This window comes from Poecilia reticulata, linkage group LG14, assembly GCF_000633615.1.
Source record: "Poecilia reticulata strain Guanapo linkage group LG14, Guppy_female_1.0+MT, whole genome shotgun sequence".
Classification (NCBI taxonomy): Eukaryota; Metazoa; Chordata; class Actinopteri; order Cyprinodontiformes; family Poeciliidae; genus Poecilia; species Poecilia reticulata.
In genome coordinates, this window is record NC_024344.1 from 4,269,250 (window position 1) to 4,295,345 (window position 26,096).

Here is a 26,096-nt window from a genome sequence, read left to right on the forward strand (position 1 = left end):
TGACTTTAATCTGGAGGAACAGAATTAAACCACGTTTTTTTTAATTATGGTGCCCTGGTACTGCTAACCAGCCCATGTCTAATCAATAAATTAGTTTTTATAAGATAATTATGTGAATTTAAAGTATCTTGTATCATAAATGTCACTTCAGCTAACCTGTCCAGCCCTGTGTAGATCATTGCTCCTGACATTGACTTCATTATATTCATGTGCAATTGGAACCAGATATTTAAATACACTATACAAAAAGACACATTACCACTTTTATCAAAATCTGACAGAAAGTTGGGCGAAAATTATCCTGTCTTTTAAATAACAAGTATGATGTTGGTCATTGTGGTCAAACATTTCAGTTTAGATTCATTAGAAGACAGGAAATCTCTATAAAATTTAAGGTCTTGGTTCTTGTATTTACAAACTATAATCTGGCATTTTATGTTGCTTTTAGAGTAAATGTCTTTTCCTGCCCATATCAGTCCAGGACTCTCTTCCTGACTTCAGCCAGGATTTTCACTTTTTTTTTTATCTGTGGTTGATGAGCACATTTTACACTAAACCTCTGGTGCACAGAAAGCATCTCTTTCCTGAACAAAACACAGATGGACATTCCTATTCTGTTCATACTTGGAAATTATTGTTTAAAAAAAAAAGATGACCCCTGTATTTTCAGACATCAGGGCATTGCACACTGTAAAAAAAACATTGCTAATTTACGGTAAAATAATGGCAGCTGTGGTGGCCAGAGGTTACCGTATAAGTATCAATTTTATGATATTTATACTCATAAATACGAGCTGCCTCCAAAAACACATTGCCTCCTTTTTTGATATCATGGAAAATCTAAAGAAATCAGAAAAAGTGCACTGTAAAAAAATTTTCTCTAATATACGACACCTGTGGTGGAAAGAATTTTTTATAAATACGGTAAAGCCCGTATTTATATGGTAACATCTATTTTTATACGGCAAAACACATATAAATATGGTACAACTCATATTTATACGGATTTAAACTCGTATAAAAACTACAAAATTCTGGGAACCACAGTTGCTAGAATTTTAGGGGTTTTTTTACAGTGCATTTTTCCTGATTTCTTTACATTTTCCATGATGTCAAACAAGAAGGTAATGTGTTTTTGGTCTCAATTTATCCACAGGTCCGTTTATTAACTGAGATGCTGTGAAATAGTCAAAGGCTTATGAAAGCATATGATATGATATGATATATGATGAGATGACTTCCAGTAGTGTTCAAATTCAGCGTTCAAGTTTGCCCCCAGAAAACTTGCTAAGCCTGGTGGTTGGGGCATCGGCAGTCATTTGTCGTGTTTTTGTTTAAAGTGGACAGGAAATTTGAAAACATCTCATGATAATTATGTTTTATTGGAAGATTAATATCTGAACACCAACTATAAAGTCTTAAAAATGCAAACATAAAAAAAAAGCTTAAATAAGTAATGCTAAGCCTGGTGGAGGCACAAGTAAAGCCTGGTGGCCCGCCAGGCTTATAATACTCTGGCGAAACCCTGGCGTTACAGGGAAGGTTTTGTTTCACTGCACAATGAACAAACTGTTATCTTTTTATACAGTGTATATAAATATCTGGTTTCTACTCTGTGTGGATTCCCTAACTGCATGGTGCTCCCTGTGGGACAAACATTGGACCGGAGACTAATTGTTCCCTTTGTTCTCTTACAATATTCTGCTGGGGGGTTTCATACTGTTGCCCAGGTGGATTAAACCTGAGACAGAAGTTCCAGTCAAGCTGTAGTGCATCCATGTGGGTTTACAGCAAGACTTTATGAAAATGTAAAGAAAATAAATCAGCGAGAGGACTTTTTCTTTCAAAACAAGGTCAAGTATCACAGCTAAACTGTATAATACTGTAAATCAGTGAGCATGTTGTTGTCATGTTGTTAAAGGGATCCAGTTCCTCTTTCCTGTTGGTTTAAATGTAATTATGTATGTATTACTGTCACATATTTGACTTTCCTATTTATATTGTAATAGCCATTTTTATAGTTTCTACCAGCTATTAATCAAATCAGAGAGCAGAAGAGGGCATTTTCATAAATATGCAAATACAAGGTCACATCATCATCATCATTATCTACGTGTCGCATCATCTGTAGAAGAGTCTCACTGTGGATGGTACTACACGCTGATCCAATATGTCATGTATTTTAATCACTTGAGTCTAATATAACATCCTCATTGTCCCCTACAAACTTCTGCGTAAAGCATCTTGCGTTTATCCTTGTACGTCCGTTTGTCTTTGAAATTCCCGGCACATTTGACTTGATGTTTTCCTTTTCCTGTAAGCATCACGGCCCTTTTGAAACCAGCATTACTCACTTTATCCCTGCAGTTTACCTAAATAAAAATGTTTCATTTTGAGATCATTGCATGACTGTGCAAGGGAAACCTGTTTAAGGTTCACATTATTGTACACATGCTTCTGTAACAGGACAAGAACCGGTTTATGGTTTCCATGTTTTTGAAGTTTGTTTTTACCAAAACATGTTTTTACCAGTTGTATATTGTACAGAGATAAAACTAAACACGGATAGCTAATACAACCTCGGCATGCTGCTTAGAAAAGAAGAACGAAAACAGCAATAGTTACCAACTGAATGGATATTTAAAATGCAAAGTTTAATCTGAGTATTCTAAAAAAGTATATCTATATATGTTTATGCAATAAAACCTTGTTTTGATAGAAACTGGTGTACCTGTGTTTACTGGTCTACATTTTAAAGAATATTTGGTTCAGTGAAAGGGTTAATATCATCTGAAAAAGATGAATATCTTCATTATTTTATGCTGATTTTAGATTTCTGTTGAGTTGGATTCATGTTGGAAATCAGATTATGGAATGATGGAGCAGTGGTGTTTATCCTGTGGTTCCAAGTCAGAAAAAAAATATAATTCAGAAGCTGAACTTTACGCATTTTCAACTGTAAACTAAAAATGAAAACTTCCAAGTGTAGACAAAACTAAAGGAACTGGGTTGTCAACCTGGAGTCGAGACAAAAGCGGTTTTCAGTCATTGTTGACCAGCTGCAGTTTCAAAAATTAACCTGAAAACATTTGAACAATCCACCATGTGCAGACACATCGCAGTCTGCATAGCAAGGAGATTAAGGGACGTCATTGAGTCTTATGTTGATTTTGTGAGACCTATGCCAATTGCACATGGGAATGTTTTGATAAATCTAAAATGAAATCTGAACCAGATTAAATTGCAGCCTACGTACATTTAAGGCCTTAAGACGTTTTTTTGACACCCATAACTAATGAAATCCAGGGTGACAAAAACTCTGTTTAATCTGTAGTTTTAAAGATTAAGTTGATATTCTTACATGTAAAGCAGCATCATTCAAATTCAAGTTATTAGAAAAGTGAACTCCACTTATTAATCTGTTAATCTAAATGTGTTCATGCAGAACAATCGGAAGAACAATACAGAAGTTTATCTTTGGTGTCGTTTTAAATGCAAACCTGTAAAACGGAGAGAAATGTTCAGTAGTTCTTTCATGGACTGAGTCATAAAGTCAATGCAGGTCATTAATTAACTCGTGGGCGTGAAAAGACGCAAAAAAAAAAATATTAACAAGAACTGCTGCGTAAAAAAAACAATGAAGTCTGTGAACTAAAGTGAACTAACGCTTCGCTGCACGTCCTGCAGAGCAGCTTCAGCATCGGGACTCATTGTAAATGTGCAGGTCAAATACAAGTTAGATTATCCTCCTAACTGATTCCCTCATCCCCTCAAACCCCATTATCTGTCAGATAATGAACCCAAATATGCCATTATCTGGACAAACAAGGCATTAGGCTCGTCTAATGGTCCAGACAGACATTAGCAGCTTGCCTCACTGGCAAATCCTTTATTAATTAAAGGATTTATGAGGTGATGAAAACTGCTTGACATCAAATTAAAGAAAAGAAAGTCACGCTGAAGACTGTTTGCATAAAAAAATCTTTATTATGAGGTATTCATTGTCAGTTTGATGTCGTAATAAAACGTCTGCGTTTGTAACACTGCACTCTCCCGAGACTTAAGAACCAATTGAACACTGACAAGTAACAACATCATTAAAGAGGAAAAAAAATCCTAAACAAAGTTTGTTCTGGCATGTGGAATAATTTATAAGAAAAAAGGGGTAATTTTAGACAGGAATACTGTTTGAGTTTTGATCTTGGAGGTGTGTGGCCTAAATGCCATAAAGGATTAACATATAAAATGCTTTCATTGCAATGTAAACACCTACTTCTTGTTTTGGCAGATAAAGGCACAAGTGAAACAATATGTTCACTTAGAAGGCTTCCTGAGCTGCAGAGTAACAACCAACAGCAGAGAAGAAACCCCCATCTGGACCTAACGCAAAAAACATGGAAGGTACAAAGAAGGTTCAAATATGTCTGGCTTACTAATTTTTTCCAACTGAGTGTGGCTGCTGAATCTTTCACGGTTCTTATCCACGGACTTAAACATTTTGGGACAGTGAAGGTGGCTGCTGGTACAGATGTAGCTGAGGATGAACAGAGGAAAGTCAGAACTCTGTGTGTGTGTGAGCAAAGTCCCGGCCGCCTGCTGGGCTCTCGCTCGGCTTCATGAAGACGCCCTCCATCACCTTCCACAAGCTGTGCTGGCTGGGATTCGACATGGCGTGGACCTCCATCTGCCCGTGGATTGGCCGCCCGTACTGCTCCCCCGTCACGGACAGCAGGCCGTCGGTGGATTTATGGCGGAAGCGGACGGATTCCTCGCGCTTCCACACAGATCCGCTGCACTGGACTGTCCACTCGTCAAGGTGGTCGCCCTCCCCTTCTTCGCCAAACGCACTCACTTCCTGCAGACACGAGCGCCACATGAGAGGATGAGACATGTCTGGTACTGCTTCTCGTCTTTTTTTTTTTTTTGCATGCAGCAAAAGTACCCTGTGCAAAAGTACTGAGTCGCCCTTCATTTATTTCATTTTATGTTAAAGCAGCTCAGCTTCTTTGTAATGTTTGATCAGCATTTTTGTCTGAAGATCTTTATGAGCGTTTATCCAGCTGATCCAAGGCGTTACTCGGCCAAAAAGTTCTGGTTCTGCCCCAAATAATCCATATTCTTTGCTTAGAGTAGTGACAACAAAATCCTATTTTAAGACACCACAACAAGGTCGAATTTGAGTAACAAATACTGAATATGTTTTCGACTGGATGATGTTTGCTGTTTCTGACTTACATTTTATTTATTTATAATTATCTCATTTCCACTTTTAGCTGTTTGGATATTTTACTTTTCAATGTAACATTTTTATTAGATTTAATCCCCATTATTTTTAGAGGTTCTCATTGTTTTATTGTCTTGTTTTTACCTGATTTATACATTTTATATGTATTTTTGGCTGCGTTCACACTGCATCCTGAAGTGACCCAATTCCGACTTTTTGTCGAATCGGATGTTTTTGCCAAATAAACGCGACCTGCATGTGATCTCCAGTGTGAGCCAGAAACGACCTGAACGTTTCCCGCATGCGCAGTAGAGGGCGCAATAACGTCAGCGTTCTCAGTGTTCTGCCAACCGCCATAAGAAGAAGTGCTCCGTGTTTGCGGAAGTAAACATGGAGGCTAACGGTGGAGCTTAGCTTACACATCTGAGGTTGTTGTCCGACCGGAGCAGCATATTAACAACTTAATCATCATTTTAGTCCGTCATGCTTGTTGTTTTTCATCCCGCTTGCGCGTTTCAGGACGCAGAATAGTGACGTTTGTCGAGTATCAGTGACGTTCAGGTCGGAATGCGACCTGGATGTTAGGCCACATTTGAATCGGATACGTATCGATACATAGTGACCTGAAGTGACCTTCACTTCAGGCTGCAGTATGAACGCAGATTCCATCTGTTTGGATTGAAATGCAGAAAGGGTAAAAATAATGGCTACCAAATAACACATAAAATCAAAATATATCGTTTAGCAAATTTTTTTTTCTTCTAATTATTATTGAAGCTAAACAGTTTTTTCATACTTCATACCTGAATCTGCTTTCAGTTAGTTCAGTTTAATAATATAAATTTGGCCCAGAGCATAAATAAACTCGAAGGGTAACTTATTATTATTTTACATTTGCACATACTTAATTTAGACTTAGTTACTATGTTTAGTCAGGCGGCTTGAATATGACTGCATGCTGGTGAATTCTGGCACGTTTCTGAAACATTTTAATAATCCGTTTTATTTTTTTAAATAAGCCTACAAATTACAAGGCTGTTTTTTTTTTTTACATGTGAACGATTTTAACCAACCTCAGCAGGGAGCTTTCTGTGTAATCCTTCTAACTCTGAAATCCCCTCTGCATCACAACACATACGTCTACACTCACCTGTAAACCAACACTCACTCTATTCCCTCACATTAATAATTATTGTATAAATTAATCTAAAAAACCCTCCATACCTTCACTCACTCATCAATATTTCCAACAACAATTACTAGTTCCACTGGCAGATAAATTCACTTATAACAAGACATTTTCCCATGTTATAAGTGAAATAATCTGCCAGTGGAGCTAATGCTTTTTTTAAAATCAATATTAAGGAATTATTTACTTAAAACAACCTGCTATGTCTTGCTGAAAGGTTACTTCTCAGTTAGTTTTGTCTTATTTCCAGTTTACTAAGATATTTGCGCTAGAAACAACAAAAATACTTGATAGGATTTAGTGTTTTTTTCAGTGTATTAAGCCATTATCATTATATTAATTGATAATGGTCACAAACAAGAACATTGTTGTTTAGCAATTTATCGTCCAGCAAAATGTATAATCATGACATCCCTAATATAGCGTGTTTAGTCAGTATGAATATGGTTGTATTTTTGTTTGTTTGTATTATAAAATTCTGCTGTTGTTGAAAATGAGAACTTACCCAGTGGAGGTTAAATAAATGAATAAATCACCTGATTGGAGGACAGCGGCGAGGCGAAGTAGTGGCTGTGCAGATTGCGGCCCGTGTTGACATGAGTGAGGCGAATCGTCTGCCCGCATTTGACCGCCGTTCCCCGAGTGCAGGAGGCGCCGCTCGTCCCTCGGATGCTCCAGTAGCTGTTGCTGTCCTCCACCGCAGAGACGCCCGTCACAGACTGCTGCCCACTGCCTGCCGCACAGAGTTTATGGCTTTTATTTCAAAGAGATCAAACCGACTACTTTACGAAATAAAAAGCAAGTCCATTTACATTTTAGATGTTTCAACATTTACTGGGAATTACAGAACAAATCTTAATAGTTTACTTCAGGTTTGTCTACTTACAAACATTTGTGTCTTATCTGGATTTTTTTATATATATATATATATATATATATATATATATATATATATAGCCCAAAAATAAGTAATGCATAACTGGGAACCATGTTTTATTTTTTCTCTTTAACATGTAAAAACCTGAGCAGTGTGATCTACACTATTCTTTAGTCTCCCTAGGAATCCTCTGAGTTCTTCTTTGCAGAATTAAACATAACTTTATTACATCAGATTGGATTGATCTCATCTAGGAGTGAAAAACCTGCTGATTTCGATTTTGACTGATACCAATTTGCTTGTTTGTTTGAAATGTTGCTAAATATAGCAGAAGTGTGCAGACAGGGTGGGTGGGACTAACAGCCAAATCACAGAAGAGGAGAGCGAGTGATTTTTAGACGTTTGCTGAGGTTGAAAAGATCGGTGGATAACATCGGTTTCACGTGCAAGTATTGGCTGATTACCAGTCTGCCGAAATTAGTTAACTTATGCCATTGATTCATGATTGGATTTAGATCTTTGACTATGATTTGCTCTAAATGGGTTCCTTGCAGCTCTTTCTCTCCGTTGGTGTTTATTTTCTTGGTGGATGGTGGAAACATTCACCCAGTTTCATATCTATTGTCTTGTTATGGTTTCCTTTCGACATTAACAAGACTATTTCTTCTATAAAAGATGTGTGAGGTTCCTGTCAGCAGATGATCTCATCTGAGCCGTGGATCACTGCTGCTCCTCCAGATTTGTTGTTCGTTTCTTGGCTGCTTTTCTCATTAATACTCCCTTACCCAGCCTGCCAGCTTAAGTTTTATTTTGTGCCTTAATCTATCCATTTTCAGATGATGTGTTAAGCCGCGCTCTGTGAGGCATTAACTGCGCGATTTAGCGATTTCTCCGCTTTAAACGTTTCCATATTATGTCTGACCCTTCCGGTGTGTTTTTGGTTTTTTAAAAGCTGCCTGTTAATTAATTTTCTACTATAAACCTCTGAAGCCTTCACAAATGGTTGGATTTATCCTGAGATAGTATTACACACAGATGGGCTCTTAGGTTTTACTTATCATTTCTGAGGACAGAACACTAAATACAAATGCATGCCACTTGGTTTAGTTGTTTTTTATTATAAATTCTTAGAAAATATTAAAAACCATGTTTTGATTTTCTTTAATTCATAAACAAGCACTGTTATTTTACTTTGTCACATAAAATCCCAGTAGGAGTTACAGGCTGTAACAAGACAAAATATAAAATAATTTAAGAAGAATGGATTTTGCAAGGCACTGTGTACTTCTGACCTAAAAGTACACGTTTGAGCATTATATGTGCACTTTGGTTTTGACTTAAGTATTTTTATTTTCAGGGTATTTTCATTTTTAACAACACAAAATGCCTGATTAAACAGTAAAACTTAATTTAAGTGAAAGAAAGGTGACAACGCATTGAAGGGATAGTAAAAAAACGACTGAAAAAGGCTCAAAATTACACCTGATTGTGTAGGAAACCTTTAAATCGGCGTTATGTTCAGTTGTGGACACAAATAACCGACAACATATGCGATATGGAGCCAATATGAAGTGAAATATGTCACACTAACCCACTGAGAACCTTTGAACACAGAAACCGGTGATATCCTATTCAGTAAGGACACGTTTACAGATGTGATTGATCAATAAAGCCGTTGCTGGTGCTTGAAAGTTGCGATAACATAATTTTTACATTAAATCATTCGTTGACGTTTAAACTCACCAGATCCGTAGCGAACGTCGTGCGAGTGCAGCCTGACGTTGTGCTTTACATTCAAAAGTTTAATAACTGATCCGCACGTAACAAAGCTGAGTTCGGAGCCAACGGACAGCCCACAGATGCTGGAGAGTAGTACGAAAATTCTGAGTAGAAAGCCTAGAAAATTCGGACAGTTTGAGGTATCCATTCCGACAACACCACAAAATCGAGCTGTCACCGGTCTATGGCTCTTTTCAGATTTGTATCAGTTTTCGCTACGTCATTACAATTGTACAGCATCCATCTGAAAACATGGAACTAGCGCCTCTAGCGACTTGGAATACTAAGGTAGGTACTTTCTGTGCTTTCCGTTGTTTTTGCCTACTAACTGACCGTGCCTTGGTAATACTTTGATATAATTGGTTAAACTGAACACATTTTCAACTTATTTCAAAATATAAGATTACAGAGCGCAGATTATATGTACTGCTATCTTTTCTTTTTCTTTATCTTTTCTTGTGGACTTTAAGATAAACCAGCAGGGGGCATCGTTTTTCCATCATGGAAGGCAGAAGTTCCATATGGGTGCTACAAAATATTTAGTCACCCATCTAAGTCTGCGCCTCAACTCCTGGAGGAAGTTCCGTTGCGTAATGTAAGACCCATTTTCTCGTGAGGCGGTGAATGTTTTATGATTTATGGCGTTCAGTTTTGGTTGCTTATACATTTATTGCTGTATCTCATATGCAGATTATAACAATAATAATAAAAAGTGCGTAAAAACAACAGACTACAACAAAATTAAACTGTGCAAATAACAGCAGGGATGTAAATCCTGATTTTTTTTCTTTCAGTTATCTGACTACTACCACCATATTGGTAGATAACAGACTGTGGACCATGAGTGTGTTGAATAAAGCAATCAAATCAATCATATTATGATTTTTACGTTGATGATGATTATTATTGTTGTTTAGTGATAGTGTGAGAAACAAAATATTTAAGTTCACGTCTAGTTAAATTTATTTGAATTATTCCTCATCCTCTCTAGACGCAAGCAAGAGGCCTGATTATATTGTTTGCACGTTTGTTGGTTCCAAATGAGTGTCCACTAGGTGGCGGCAATCCGCCATAGAGTTGGTGTACTACTTACACAAAAGAAGAAGGTGAATCTTTTCCGGGACGCACAATTTTACATTACACCGGAATTGTCATCACGCCGCTTGTTCTCGGCCATTTTTAGTAGTGTAAGCTCAGAAACGCAAAACACAGCATTAAACAGTTTTTATTAAAACCATATTCGGGCTATATCACCACACTGAGACGTGTAAGTTGAAATTCATTGTTGACTTTTTAGAAAGATGTCAACATTATGACGTATTGGTAACGGTCGTTAAATCTAACGCTGCTTGTTTTTGTTCAAGCTAACGCACCGCTACGCTAACGCGTAAGCTTGCTAATGGTCGCCTCCAAGCTTGGCTTCAGAAGCAACGGTTTATTTTCCACTACCGCGAACTTGTTGCAACTGGATTTCTACTGTTACCTTTAGTCATTAAAATGTCAATAAAACCGTTTAGCATGAAATCACTCCAGTGTAGAACGATTTGTCGTTAGCTAACTTGCTAACTTTGCTAGTAATGTTAGCGTGATTTCATTTTGTTGTTCTAACGGGTTGTAACATACCAGTTGTACTATTTATCATTCGTTAAAAGGAAATATTTAATTCTCACCAGGTAGCAGTATTTGCATATGTAGCTAGTTATTGTATTGGAGGCAGTTTGCCTTGTGGTTAATTCCGACGATGTTGGATCTACGCACTGCGACATATTTTTAAAAGCGTTGTTGTAGTTTTCTTGTTGTAACGCAGGTATTATAATTTATTGACTGAAAATAACGACTCAGACTCAAAGCAATCCCGGTTTTATCCCTGGCCTGAATAATTTAATCTCTATTAATGTTAATTCTCTGTGCCACAAATGAAGAATCATTATGTAAAAGTCTAAGGGCTTTGAGGGAGGAAAGGACTTTTGAATCTCAGTCCTCCATTGCAGCGAGATTATCCTCTTACTGCTGCTGCTGCTTTTTTTAGCTAAATAAATGTAAAACAAAAAACAAGGATTCGGTTCTCTTTCTGTCCCAAGTAGTGACATAAACATAATATTACATTTATGGGTTGTGCTTCTTTATTATCCAAACAGGTGATTTTCTTTCCTACATGAAAGATAAATGTGCAGGACTCTGCTTGATACAGTCAAAGAAAACTCTTCATTACTCTGTAAGGTTATCTCACATCTTACCAAAAGGATTTTAACAGTGAACATTTTAGTAGTTTTGAAACTATCTTTTTTGAACCATTTTCAACATAACCAGCAGTTGCTGGCCTATTCCTGAGTCTAAGTTATTTTAATGAGATGCCAGAGAATATCCTGCAGTAAACAGTTTTTTGGGGGGGTGGAAGGATTATATAGTACAAACCCTTCCCCATCTGTAGCAACACACAGCTGGTCCTCTGGCTCAAAGTTGTCTGATTCATTTTTCTGTTATTTTCAGACTCAAAAACATCAAACGTCAGCCATAATGTTAAATTTAAAGCAGAGCCACTTAAACTTTGCCAATAAATTATGCAATTAATTGTTACATTATTGCTGCGGTAGGGTTAATTGTTGCATTTCTGTTTCAAATAAAAGCAGTTGGATTGTGTGTTACACATTAATGTGTTAAAATGTTCAAAATCATTGAAACATGACATGACAGCTTCTTGTTGACCCTGATGCACGTTTAGGTGTCAGGGAAGTTGTCGTCCCACAGCGTTGTGCGTCTTCCCAGCCACCGCAGCCATGTCAGACTTCATTGATAGCGAGGCCGAGGAATCGGAGGAGGAGTTTGAAGAGAGCGACCTGAAACCTAAGAAGACCCAGAGGTTCTTGGAGGAAGATGGTAAGATGCGGACGCTTTAGCTCGAAACCTTTGAGGGCTTTCGGTTTTCTCATTCCTCATTTCACAACAGATGAAGAAGAGGATGTTGAGAATCCAGAGGAGCAGGATGAGCACGGAAATCTACGCGGACTAATTGACGACGATGATGATGAGGAGGGAGAGGGGGAAGAAGAGGCCGGGAAAAGCAACAGTGGTGCAGGAAGCGACTCAGAGGAGGAAGTAAAACATTGGCGGAAAAAGCGGAGTAAGTTTACTTGATGTTAATTTTAACGGTGTCTAATATCACTAATCAAACTATTATTAAATTATTTGTAGATGTAATAAATGTCTACTAACTGTGTTATTACATGGATTACAGCAGAGATGCTCTGATCAAGCTTTTGTGGTTTTGATTCTGACATTTGAATGGAAATATCCTTTGCTTTACCATTTACCTCTATTTTTTTTTTTTTTATCATTGTGTTTGATTTGCTAAAATGATTAAACCACAAAGGCATTGTTGGCTATACAGCTGCAATTTTTTTTTTCAAAATATCATCAGATGCATTTAGATTGAGAAGAACACACAGTAAGTGTTTGAGCAACTTGTTCTTTCCAGTTGTGAGCTGCTAGTTGTGAATACACTGCTGAAAGAAAACACAAATCAGAACGCAGTGATCATAAAAAAATTAACTGCTGATGATGAATCCCTTGATTTAAATGAACAAGCGTTCACCAACTGAATGGGTTTTTTTATTACATGACGTAAACTTCAAATGAAACCTGCACAGAAATTGACAAAAGTTTTAATATTGTTTTGGAAAAATTTATCACATTGAGGGGAAAAAAATTAATCTCTTCCTTTAAATCTTCTCTCTTTCCTCAAGTTTCTCCCACTTTAAATCCAGAGAAACAAAGGTTTGCTTAAACAGATAAAAAAAAATCTACCTTCATGTTTTCCTTTTTCAGAAATGGATCCAAATATATATTCAGATGGGATTTATTGGTTCTGGGTAGGAACGGCTAAAAATGATTCTTAGTTTGTGACTGAACAGCAAATTAAAAATGTTTAAGATGTTTTTTAGTTTTCCAGCTGAAATGCCAATATTTTTATGTCACAAAAAACACAAGATGTTGAAGTACAAATCATTTGTTTATTTATTGTAAATGTAAATTCATCTCGTCTCTGTTGCCAAACCTTTTTCCTGTTTTTTTTGTCGTAGCTTACGATGACTGCCTGGACGACGATGATCTTGACTTGATTGAGGAAAATCTTGGTGTCAAAGTGAAAAGGAGGGTAAGAAAATAAAATATTTTCCTCCCGTTCAGCGTCGAACACATGATGTTTCCGCTCTTTCGTTGCCTCCTTTTTCAATCTCAAACCTGCTTATCGGCTTGTTTTATAGAAGAAGAAATACGACCGCGTTAAAATGCTGGACGACGATGAAGATGACGACGAGAAGGACTTGATCGCGGATGAGATTTTTCACGTTGACGGTGAGGGAGAGCTGGAGGACGGCGAAGCCGTCGACGAACCCATTCAACAAGCAGACGAGGAAGAAGAGGGCGAAGATGAAGAGTCAGGTTGGCAAAAAGATCTAAAAGAGATCCTGTTGTTAATGTTGTAACTCTCGATGTGTTAATGCGAGTGTGTGTTTGACCCACAGACATAGATGATTTTATCGTGGATGATGACGGACAGCCCATCACCAAGAAGAGAGGAAAGAAGTTCTCAGGATACACAGACGCGTGAGTTCCCAGATTTCTGCTGAAATTTATTGTCCTGAAAATGTTTCCAGCGAGACGCTTTTGTGTCTTTTTATGTTTTCTCTAAGAAACGAATCCATCAGTGTGGAAGGTTGACGTCAGGAATCCCTGAAAACAGATTTCTCTTTTTGTTTTCCAGAGCCCTCCAGGAGGCCCAGGAGATTTTTGGCGGAGACTTTGACTTTGCCGACTTTGACGCAGACGCCTATGACCAGGGGGAAGAGGAAGAGGAGGATCAAGACGAAGAGGGCTGGGACCGGCCCAAGAAGCAGACCAAGAGGAGGCAGGGGAGGAAGAGCATCTTTGAGCTGTATGAGCCCAGCGAGCTGGAGAGCAGTCACATGACCGACCAGGACAACGAGATCCGCTCCACTGACATGCCAGAGCGGTTCCAGGTCTGTGCTGCTGGTTCTGTTTGTGTAAACCCGGTTTTCCATGTTGAGCTTGGCGTTGTTGCTGGATCTGCTGCTGCTCTGCTCTGCAGTTGCGTTCAATCCCTGTTAAACCTGCTGAGGATGATGAGTTGGAGGAAGAAGCAGAGTGGATCTTCAGACACGGATTCTCCACTCTGACCATCTCCATGCAGGTACTGGTTTCGTTCCAGGCCTCATTAAGCACAGACTGGTTATCGGAATCAAGATGTAGAGGAGCTCTGCTACCTCTGTTTAATTAAATCTAACAAGTTATATAAACAGAAAAGCTGGAAGACAGAACCTGCACTTTTTTGTTGTAGATTTTATTTTTACATTTTGTGATGTTGTGGTATTTTTATTCAAGATTATCATTGAGGCAGAATCTAAAGACTTCATCCCTGTTTAGTCCACTTTTTGGGTCTCGTTTTCAAGCTTATTCTCACAAATATTAATGTTCTTTCTGTTTTGATGACCACTAAAGGAAAGCACCGACTATCTTGATAGAGGAACCACAACAAACTTCAGCAGGAAAGGACCCAGCACCATTGCCAAAATCAAAGAGGCTCTGAACTTCATGAGAAATCAGCAGTTTGAGGTGCGGTGGGTTTCATCAAGTCGTGAAACTTCAACTCATTACTGAGTTGTTTCCATGTTGGAATCTAGAACCTGACAGATTTGTTTTATGTTGAAACCTTTTCTCCAGGTTCCATTCATAGCTTTCTATAGAAAGGAATATGTAGAGCCAGAGCTGAACATCAACGACCTGTGGAAGGTGTGGCAGTGGGATGAGAAGGTATTCTAACAACCAGCTTCTCTCAAAGCAATTTATCACAAGTTCAACACTTAAACAATTATACTGTACATGTTGCTTCTAAATAAGCTTGATTATAAATATAATTCTTAATTTCCATTTGCATGATTTATTGTTTTTCTCTCTTCTCTCTCTACCAAAAACTGGATGATGAAAGTCTTCAATCTGTTATTGACTTTTTAATTTTCCTTCCTCTGATCAGTGGACGCAGCTGAAAACCCGGAAGCAGAACCTGACCCGTCTGTTCCAGAAGATGCAGTCCTTCCAGTTTGAGCAGATATCTGCAGACCCGGACAAACCGCTGGCTGACGGCATCCGCCCTCTGGACACAGCAGACATGGAGCGGTACGGCTTGTTTCTGACTGGACTGCACAGGAAAACACGCAGCAGCACAATAAAGTTCATGTTTTTAAATGTATTTGTGTCTGCCTCTCAGTTCTAGTAAACTCCAACATCTTTTATCACATTTTAAAGGCTGAAGGACGTGCAGACTCTCGAAGAGCTGAGCGATGTTTACAATCACTTTTTGCTCTACTACGGCCGAGACATCCCGAAGATGCAGAACGCGGCAAAATCCAAGAAGAAGAAACTCAAGAAAATCAAAGAAGTGTCAGAAGACGGTAAGCAGGATTACACGAGAAAACCGATTTATTATTTCCTGGTGAGTTGAAACCTTTTTGGCCGTGTTCTGACGTTCTCTAATTTTAGGAGAGGAAGAGGAGTATGAGGTTGAAGAAGAGGAGGAGCAGAAAGGTCCCGACCTGAAGCTGGCGTCTCGTAGGGATATGTACAGCATCTGTCAAAGTGTTGGACTCGGTTCGTCACTTTTCCTGCTACACATCCCACCAAGTGTTGTGTCAGAGCAACGCCGTTATATTTCTGTGTCCATATTTCCACCAGACGGCCTGGCTAAAAAGTTCGGATTGACCCCAGAGCAGTTCGGAGAGAATCTGCGAGACAGTTACCAACGCCACGAGACAGAGCAGTTCCCCGCCGAGCCACTGGAGCTGGCCAAAGATTACATCTGCAGTCAGTTCTCGACTCCCGAGGCGGTGCTGGAAGGGACCCGGTACATGGTGGCCATGCAGATTGCCCGAGAGCCGCTGGTCAGGCACGTTCTCCGTCAGACGTTCCAGGAGAGAGCCAAGATCAACACCAAACCTACAAAGAAAGGCAAAAAGGTACGAGAACGAGCAGAATGAGCTTTAAATGTGGACATGTGGGGGAAAACAGTTTCCTAACTCGTCTTGTTTTCTGTCCAACAGGAGGTAGACGAAGCTCATTTTGCATATTCCTTTAAATATCTGAAGAATAAACCTGTGAAAGAGCTGAATGGGGATCAGTTCCTGAAGATGTGCCTGGCAGAGGACGAGGGTCTTCTTTCCATTGATATCTGCATAGATCTAATAGGAGTCAAAGGGTAAGTTAACAATAACTTCCCCTTTACTCTGATACCCCTACTTAAAATCCAGTTTAATAAATTCACCTAATCAGAGTTGATAACAGCGTTTGTTTTTATGTAATTTACTCTCGGTTTAAATGTGAGCATTGTGTGACGGCATCAGAGCTGAAGAATCTGCACAACTAAATGTTTATGACTTTCATATTTCTGACTTTTCAATTGAAAAAAATTGAGAACTTTATCTTTTTCCTTTTGTTTTAAAAATATGCACTACTCTACTTCAGTTTTTTGTACATTACTGACAACGTTATTGAATTTACAGAGGGAAATAAAGAGGTTAATAAAATTATAAACTCTTAATTCTAAACTTTTTAAGCAGCAGTTGGTTTCCTAACTTGTATGAATTTTAGCAAAAGATAAGTAACTGTCGGACACAGACCTGAATGGGGATCAGTTTAAAGTTTAAAGTTGTAGCTTTAAACTCAGTAAACGATGAGCTGAAGCTCAGCAACGATGAGCTGAAGCTCAGTAAACGATGAGCTGAAGCTCAATAAACGATGAGCTGAAGCTCACGTTCTCTCCTCACTCCCGTGTTTCTTCTGTTTTGTAGGTATGCTGGGGACCAGACCTACTTTGATGAGATCAAGCAGTTTTACTACAGGGACGAGTTCAGCCACCAGGTGCAGGAGTGGAACAGGCAGCGAACGCTCGCCATAGAGCGAGCGCTCAACCAGTTCCTTTACCCCCAGATGGCCAAAGAGCTCAAGAGCAAACTGATCGCTGAGGCTAAAGAGAGCATCGTCAAGGTAACGCCTCAGACAATCCACAATAAGTCTTTTAACATTCACCACAGTTTTACATCAGATTGCCCCCAAGGCAAACTTCTTGCTGATCTATTTTTCTGAAATGATTGTTAAATAACTTGTTTCTCATTTGTTTTTAAAGTCCTGCTGCCGCCGGTTGTATAACTGGCTGAAGGTGGCTCCTTACCGGCCCGACCAGCAGGTGGAGGAAGATGACGACCTGATGGATGAGAGCCAGGGGAAAGGCATCCGTGTGCTGGGTGTGGCCTACGCTCCCAGCAGGTCGGTGTCCAACAGTTACTTATCTTTTGCTAAAATTCATACAAGGAAGTCAAGTTTGAAGATAGAAAATCATGTAGCGTTTGCTTTTGGAAGAGCTTTAAAGATTTCTGTTTCCTCTGACAGAGACACTCCAGTTTTCTGTGCTTTGATCAACGGGGATGGAGAGGTAGTGGACTTCCTGCGCTTGCCGTACTTCATGAAGAGGAGGAATGCCTTCAGGGAGGACGAGAGAGAGAAAAAGGTTCATAAACAGAAACTGGTTTTGATTTTAGATGTTCAGATTTGGTCTCTGAGTGAATTTTTGAAATATTTTTTCTGTTGTCTCCATCACCTACAGGCTCATGACGTTGAAAATCTGAAGAGGTTTCTTTCCAGCAAGAAACCTCATGTAGTGGCTGTTGCTGGGGAGAATAGGTGAGAAATTGGTTATTTTATTATATCAGTGCCTATTGATACTGATATAACTGGGATGAAGGATTTTCAATAAAGTATTAAAGATTTATCATGTTCAACACTTAAAAAACATGGTTTTGTGGCCAAATAAATTGTTGTTCCTAACATTTCAGTACAGAGTTTTGTTCCACTGCATCCTCCACAGTAGTTTCATTTCACATCCTTTGTGTGGATCTGCAGTTATAAGTTATAGCAGCTCCACGTCTCTTCTAAACTGTGTTTTTTATTTTACCCACACCAGCTAAATATAACTGAGCAGGAAACACTGAATGTACTTTAGGAACTGATCAGATTTATTAGAAGTTATGACGGATCTAAGAGGCTAAATATGAGCTTCCTGTGCAGAGATGCTCAGATGATCATGGAGGACATCAAGAGGACCATCAGTGAGCTGGAGCAAGAGTCTTCTCTGCCGGCCGTCGGGGTGGAGCTGGTGGACAACGAACTGGCCACGCTGTACATGAACAGCAAGAAGTCGGAGGTAAATTCTTGATTAATCCTGCAGACTGAGTTTTATGCAACATTTTAACCATCAAGGTTTTTTTTTGTTTTTTTTTTACAGTTGTATTGCTGGTTTTCATCAGAACCTTCTTATTTTTGCAGAATGATTTCAGGGATTACCCTCCCCTGCTGCGACAAGCTGTCTCCGTCGCCAGGAAGATCCAGGATCCCCTGATCGAATACGCTCAGGTCTGCAGCACCGATGAAGACATTCTCTGCCTCAAGTTACACCCACTGCAGGTGAGACTCCTCGGAGGCGGATTCATGAACTTTAACCCGTAAATCACATATAAAAGGCTACTGTGACAAAAATGCTCATTTCAACTCGGTTGGACAGCACTGACTTCAAGCTTTATGAAAGTTGTGTTTTTATGTCAGTTTTGTTTTTTATTTACTTCCAAATAAAACCAGATTTATGATCAAGCATTTTCACCATAAATTTGTGAGCATTTTTCGCATTTGCTGCTCATTCGGTGAACGCCTTGTGACCAGGAAGTGCTTGATTGCAATACGACACCCATTTTTCCAGTTTTCTTAAATGCACCACATTTCTAAAACAACTAATGAAACGTTTTTGTCGGTGGAGAGAGTTTTGGAGACGGGAAGAGAACGGAGCGCGTGACGTTTTGGATTTTACTGGGAGTGTTTTGGATGAGTTTTTAGGACTGTAAGTGTTAGAGTTCATGAGTCGACCCACGACCTTAGAGGGTTAATGCTAATGAACAGGCTTGGTTTTTTTATGCTCATCATTTTATGCTCTGTTTGTCAAACAAACATGGCGTACACCTAAAGCACATATTCATGAATGTTTGCTCTTTCTTAGGAACATGTGGTGAAGGAGGATTTGCTTAACGCGCTCTACTGTGAATTCATCAACCGGGTCAACGAGGTCGGTGTGGACGTGAACCGAGCGATTGCTCATCCCCACACTCAGAGCCTGGTCCAGTATGTCTGCGGTCTGGGGCCAAGGAAGGGAGCCCACCTCCTCAAGGTCAGAATTTCACTGGTCATCTCGATTCAAATCAAACATTTCTTCATCATTTTCTGTCTGCGGACCATCTGTGTTTATCTGAGCAGATCTTAAAGCAGAACAACACTCGTCTGGAGAACAGAACGCAGCTGGTCACCATGTGCCACATGGGACCCAAAGTTTTCATCAACTGCGCTGGTTTCATCAAGATCGACACGGCATCACTGGGCGACAGGTCGGTGCATTAACGTGGGATTTATAACAATAAACTGTTTGAAACTTTATTTAACACAAAAGCAGAAATGTTGATATCTACGGCATATTGTTGCACCAGTTTGTTTTGTTTTTTTAATCGACATCTTCTCTCTGAAACTCACGGCAGTACGGACTCCTACATAGAAGTGCTGGACGGCTCTCGGGTCCACCCCGAGACGTACGAGTGGGCTCGCAAGATGGCCGTTGATGCCCTCGAGTACGACGAGTCTGCAGAAGATGCGAACCCGGCCGGAGCTCTGGAGGAGATCCTGGAAAACCCGGAACGCCTCAAGGATCTGGACCTGGACGCCTTCGCTGAGGAGCTGGAGAGACAGGTCAGTGAGCAGTGAGAGAGGAGATGCTCAGACAGTGAAGACGTAGTCAGAGTGAAATGAAGCTGAGGAGGCGGGCGGTCTCTTTCTGCTTTTTTCCTCTCCCTGTAGGGCTACGGCAACAAGGGAATCACACTGTATGACATCCGAGCAGAGCTGAGCTGCAGGTACAAAGACCTCAGGGTTCCTTACAGAGTTCCCAACACAGAGGAGGTCTTCAATCTGCTCACCAAGGAAACCCCAGAGACCTTTTATATCGGTACACATAGACTCCCAATACTCACAAACCTCTTTGCAGTAGAAATCCTAAACCTCACAGGTGGAAAATGTGTTGCATTGTTTACATTTCTGCACCCTTTTTCTTTCAGGTAAGCTAATAACGAGTGTAGTGACCGGTATCGCTCACCGGCGGCCTCAGGGAGAGAGCTACGACCAGGCCATCCGGAACGACGCCACAGGCCTGTGGCAGTGTCCCTTCTGCCAGCAGGACAATTTCCCAGAGCTGAGTGAGGTACCAGAGCCGCTAAAAGGAAACAGAATGAACTCTCAGAGCTGAGAGTCGTCTTTGTTCCTGACATTTTGTCTTTGTTTAGGTGTGGAATCACTTTGACAGCGGCTCCTGTCCCGGTCAGGCCATCGGGGTTCGGAGCAGGCTAGATAACGGCGTCCAGGGATTCATTCCCACCAAATTCCTGAGCGACAAAGTGGTGAAACACCCTGAGGAGAGGGTCAAGGTGAATAATCCGTGCTTGATTTGCTGACTTTTTTTTCTTTTGTTTACTTCACCTGCAAAAAAGAACTCCATTCCCAGTCCTATAAACCTTTGACTTGTGTGATTTTAAAAAAAAATGTTCGTCTGTTGCCTCAGGTGGGCATGACGGTTCACTGCAGGATCATGAAGATYGATATCGAGAAGTTCAGCGTTGACCTCACGTGCCGCACCTCAGATCTGATGGACAAGAACAACGAGTGGAAGCTTCCCAAGGACAGTTACTACGACTTTGACATGGAGGCCGAGGACCAGAAGCTGGACGAGGAGCTCAAAAAGAAACAGCAGCGCACACGTCAGTATAAACAAAAAGAGTTCATACACCCGCACAGTCGAGCTCCTTACGATTGCACTTCTGGTTTCTCCCCTCAGCGTACATAAAGCGTGTGATCGCCCACCCCAACTTCCACAACATCAGTTTCAGCCAGGCAGAGAAGATGATGGAGACGCTGGACCAGGGAGACCTGATCATCAGGCCCAGCAGCAAAGGGGAGAACCACCTCACCGTCACCTGGAAAGTAAGCGAGACAGACGGGAACGGGGGGGGGATAATTCAGCTGGTGCAAAAAGAAAATGTAAATCTCAAAATAAACTTTGGATTGATTATTATCAATCCATTATTGTTTAATTTGTCTCCAATCTGCGTGTTTTCTTTTTAGGTGGCTGACGGTATCTACCAGCACGTGGATGTGAGGGAAGAAGGTAAAGAAAATGCTTTCAGCTTGGGCCACACACTCTGGATCAATACTGAGGTGAGTTATTTTACTTCACATTTAACGTTCGGACATATTTCTGTGGTTGCCACGTCTTTTAAAGACGACTTGCTGCTCCGCTCTGCAGGAGTTTGAAGATCTAGATGAAATTACAGCTCGGTACATTCAGCCGATGGCCTCGTTTGCACGAGATCTGTTGGGACATAAATACTTCCAGGACTGCAATGGAGGAAATAAGGAGGTTTGCATGGATTTCTTTTTTCTGCTGTCTTTAGATTGTCATTTATTTGTAGTCCTCTGTCTTCTCATGCCGTTTGTTTTGTTGTGTCTTTGATAGAAAATGGAGGAATTATTGATCAGGACGAAGCGAGAGAAGCCGACTTTCATTCCTTACTTTATTTCAGCCTGCAAAGAACTGCCAGGAAAGTTTATTTTGGGCTACCAGCCTCGTGGAAAACCTCGGTAGGTCGAACGTCTCGTTGTAATAACGGCTTGGTGAAATGTTTTTACAAAGAACACCGAGTTTTCTTTTAGAGACGGACAGATTCTGATAAAAAGTTACTGTTTGAGGTGGATTCTCCTCCACAGAACTTCAGGCAGAAAGCAGCTTTTAACTTTACTGTACCTCTACATGAAGTCATCTTTTAGTAATAAGAAATAAAACAATAATCTGAACTATTTTAATTTGGGGCAAAAGAAAAGAAAATGGAAAAAAATCCTGTGAAATAAACTGTGTTAAAGCTAAATGTCCTTGTTTTTTCCTTCTGCCTGTAGGGTTGAGTATGTGACCATCACCCCAGATGGTTTCCGGTACCGTTCCCAGATATTTCCCACAGTGAACGGACTCTTTCGATGGTTCAAGGACCACTATCAGGAGCCGGTGCCAGGTATTAAAGCAGTAACTTTCACTGAAAGAGCCTCATAAATCCGTTAAAGCGCCGCAGAGGTCTGACATTTTCTCCCCCTTCACAGGTATCACTCCCACCAACAGCAGCAGAACCAGAACCCCTGCATCTCTCAACGCAACGCCAGCCAATATTAACATCGCAGGTGAGTCCAGATTCCTCCACACTAAAATCCTGACGCATTTTTTAGTGCAACATATTCCCTCCAGGGTTCGGGCAGGTGCTTGAAATCCTTGAAAATGTTTTCAAGGGTTGGAAAGTGCTTGATATTCAAACTGTACAGTTTGATTAAAAGCCTAAATTTGGAAACAGCGTTTTCTTTTTGTAACTTTAAATACTTTGCTAAGCGTCTAATTTGAGCAGGAAGGTCGTTTATTGTGACATCATGAATATTTATTGTCAAATGGCTCAATTGATTTGTGTAACCGGGATAAAAGTTGGTTTTATTTTAACGTTAAACAACGTAACTGAAATTAGGGGATTATTTTGTTGAATTAGTTCTTAGTTCAGTCAGTTCTATACGATACAAGTGAAATAGACTTTTCCTAACTTTTCTTTTTCTTTTTGTTTCCCCTAGAATATAGAATACTATCACAATAACAGTAATAAATAAAACCATATAATAGTGAATAATTCACTTGTATTTTCTCCAGAGAAAGATGCTGGAAAAGCTCAAAGAAGTGATTGAATTTTACAAACTCTGTCCCTCCTTCCTCCTCAGACTTAACGCGAGCCGTCAACGCCCTCCCACGCAACATGACTTCCCAGATGTTCAACGCCATCGCCGCGGTGACGGGCCAGGGCCAGAACCCCAACGCCACCCCTGCACAGTGGGGCTCCAGCCAGTACGGCTACGGCGGCAGCACAGGAGGAGGGGGAGGCAGCTCCTCTGCTTATCATGTAACTGTTGGGGCTTAAAGCAGGCCGAATAAAGCTTCATTTCATGATTTCTAGAGGATGCAGCGGTCTATTTGTGGTGATGAAAGATACAAGACGACCTGAGCTCTTGTGGTGTTAGTGAAACAGGAGGCTTAGAGAAAATCGCTGCAGCTCAGGATAAATGTCACCTTCTGTTTAGGCACAGCATTACCAAGAGTAAGTGAAACATTAGCAGTAAGACATCAGTGATCAGTTGTGGAAGCTAAGACTTTATTTCAGACTGAAGCCGAGTCATTTTGAGATAATTACAGCTGCACTTCAGCCACACATAACAAAGGATTTAATTCTGAGGTCTTTGTTTCCTCGCAGGTGTTTGCTACACCGCAGCAGCCCATGGCGACGCCCATGATGACGCCCAGTTACTCCTACACAACGCCGAGCCAGCAGGCCCTCGGCACCCCCCAGTATCCGGGCTCCACCCCCCAGTCCTCACACGTACACGCCCACCCACACCTGCCACATCCCAGCCACCACGGCGCCGCCAGCAGCCACCACGGCCACGCCTCCAGCACGCCGTCCTCCTCCTCCTCGTCCCGCAGAGGAACGCCGCAGCAGCAGCAGGCGCCGACGACGCCGCAGCAGCCAAAGTGAGTTCATCTCCTCAAGCACTTATTTTGTCCTCAACAGTTAATCAATGATTGTCAATTTGTGGTTTGTTAGATTAAAATTAGTCCCAACTGATGAATTAATAACCAGAGGTGAAGCAGTCGTCTAAGAGTAGCACTACATTTTTTTACTCAAGTAAAAGCAAAAAGTAGCCGTCCAGGAAATTACCCACACGTACACGCCGTCTTCATTCAAGAGAAAACTCAGGTTTTTAGAAAATGGCAGCTTGGCAATTAATCATTAGTTGATCTATAAGATCAATGAACTTTAGATTAAATCATTAATCGATATCTTGCGTCCCTGTTCTGAACTGATGCTTTTCTGACTGCGTTGGCGTTCTGCCACCAGGTGGCGGTGGGGAACCTCCAGTCCTGACATCCCTCTCTCTCCTCCCCTACAGGCCGAGCAGCAGCGCCTCCTCCTCGGCGGTCGACTGGGGCAAGATGGCCGAACAGTGGCTGAAGGAGAAGGAAGCAGAGGACAGGAAGAAAACCCAGAGGATGACGCCGCGGCCTTCGCCCAGCCCCATGATCGAGAGCACGCCCATGTCGCTCGCCGGAGACGCCACGCCCCTGCTGGACGAAATGGACCGATAGGACACAGAGGGGGGCGTTGCTGCACCCCCTCACCCCCCTCTACTTCACCCTTTGTACTGCCTCACCTGGATGACCTTTCACCCTTTATTCCGTTCATGTATTCATGCAGCAGTCGACATGGTGTCAACATTCATGCCACCTCATTTCCTGCTGTCATCTCATGCCAGGTGTTTTATGTCCTCTCCTTTTGCCAATCTCCTCTGGCCGCAAAGCGTTTTTGCATGTCATGCAGAAAAGTAGTACAAAGATATATATATATATAAAAAAAAATACTTGAAGTTTGAGTTACATTTGGGAAATGGACCTGCACAGACACTGACAGACAAGCTGTCCTATCTTTGGTTCTGCTTTTAGTTTGATCTTTGAGCGGTTTTGGCAGAAGGGAAGCGTCGACATGTGGAGTTTTGAAAGCAGTTGCCAAAACAACGCTTTGCCAAGCCAATCAGGAAATTTAATATTTGTACGGAAATGCGTCAGTATGAATAAAGACTTATTTTTTTCTTTGAACTTTAAGACTCTGCTCGTCACATCTGTCAAAATAAACACAAACGTAACTGAACAGACTGATAGCGAGTTAGCAGAGCGGGGTTTCTGAAGGACAGACGTGGGCTAATGCTAATTGTGTTATGATCAGCTGACTTTGGCAGAAATCCCCTGATGTGAACATGAGCAACTCTGGGAACAGTGGCTCCCCTTAGTTACCTTTTTGTTTTAAAAGTTGATTTTTTTAATAGGAAACTGAGATGTTTGACAAAATCCTAGTTTTGTCAGCTACGCGTCTTCAAGTTTACCCGAACTCGATGCATTTTAAATGTTTGCGGTTTCACTTTACCCAGAGTTACGTTTTCCACTCTTAACTCGTCACGAGACGGCATCAGCAAAATGTTTCACACCTGCAGCTGTGAAGTCACGATGCTTCAGCGGAGGATTTAGTTTTTGCAACACTACTGGAAGAAGATCCGATCAGACAGATTCCTGCCTACTCTGTTCATATTCCCAACTCTGTAATATTCAGAACTGCACGCATTTATTTCAGTAGAATGAATATTAAAAAAAACACATTTTGTGATCGTCTTTTTGGCATTTCAAGGCCGCTCTGCTTCCCTCTTGACTCGTGTCTGTGTCCCACAGTACAAGCAAGCAGCACTGGTTTGTAATGGTGTGCTTAAATCTGCGTTGTGCAACGTATCATGGTTTCATGAGATGCATTTTCTTTTAAAATAATGTTTTTAAGTAAGCAGACTTGGTTTGAGTTGCCAGGTTATGAAACTGAACCTGAGGGACTGGTTGGTTGTCAGCAGCAGTTGGTTCTGGTAGAGAAATGTCGTCTTTGATTCTGCTGATGACCTTTTCTACCTGACATCTCTTTAATAAAAGTGTTCATAGTAAACTCTCTGTCTTGTTCATGCCTAATTGAAAACACAGAACCTCTGGAGATGGGATTAAAGTATCAATATGTTTGGTGCAACCGTTTTTACTGGAAAGTATTCAGTGATACTTTCATGGAACCAGTAATGGAAATATTAGCAGAAGAGCAAACACACTTGATTCTTGGGGTTTGCAAATATTAACTTACTCTGTGTTAGTAATTCTTAGCGTAAAACCAATGAGATGAAACAAAATTTAAATGAATTTTTCCAGGCACAAAGTACAA

General features: G+C 40.7%; 2 protein-coding genes across 2 annotated transcripts; one reads left to right on the top strand and one right to left on the bottom strand.

Annotated features, from left to right (window-relative positions):
* Positions 1 to 3,962: 3,962 nt before the first annotated feature.
* Positions 3,963 to 9,317, bottom strand: sdf2 (stromal cell-derived factor 2). Its single transcript, XM_008427391.2, has 3 exons — positions 9,034 to 9,317; positions 6,950 to 7,146; positions 3,963 to 4,855 (listed from the first exon to the last, which is right to left on the bottom strand). Exons 1-3 carry the CDS (start codon positions 9,215 to 9,217, stop codon positions 4,556 to 4,558), a joined length of 681 nt encoding a protein of 226 aa, XP_008425613.1. The 5' UTR covers positions 9,218 to 9,317; the 3' UTR covers positions 3,963 to 4,555.
* Positions 9,227 to 25,837, top strand: supt6h (SPT6 homolog, histone chaperone and transcription elongation factor). Its single transcript, XM_008427392.2, is given in 39 exon segments — positions 9,227 to 9,357; positions 9,540 to 9,664; positions 11,792 to 11,946; positions 12,017 to 12,190; positions 13,149 to 13,222; positions 13,332 to 13,509; positions 13,593 to 13,674; positions 13,832 to 14,087; positions 14,177 to 14,278; positions 14,587 to 14,700; positions 14,809 to 14,898; positions 15,119 to 15,261; positions 15,391 to 15,536; positions 15,625 to 15,732; positions 15,817 to 16,097; positions 16,182 to 16,336; positions 16,929 to 17,124; positions 17,264 to 17,403; positions 17,527 to 17,644; positions 17,741 to 17,817; positions 18,202 to 18,337; positions 18,460 to 18,597; positions 19,181 to 19,348; positions 19,435 to 19,562; positions 19,710 to 19,917; positions 20,026 to 20,173; positions 20,283 to 20,425; positions 20,508 to 20,648; positions 20,783 to 20,978; positions 21,056 to 21,201; positions 21,343 to 21,435; positions 21,524 to 21,637; positions 21,734 to 21,858; positions 22,171 to 22,283; positions 22,369 to 22,446; positions 23,023 to 23,201; positions 23,550 to 23,681; positions 23,684 to 23,827; positions 24,247 to 25,837. Coding segments are annotated over 39 exon segments (5,739 nt in total). The 5' UTR covers positions 9,227 to 9,321; the 3' UTR covers positions 24,706 to 25,837.
* The last annotated feature ends 259 nt before the right edge of the window (positions 25,838 to 26,096 follow it).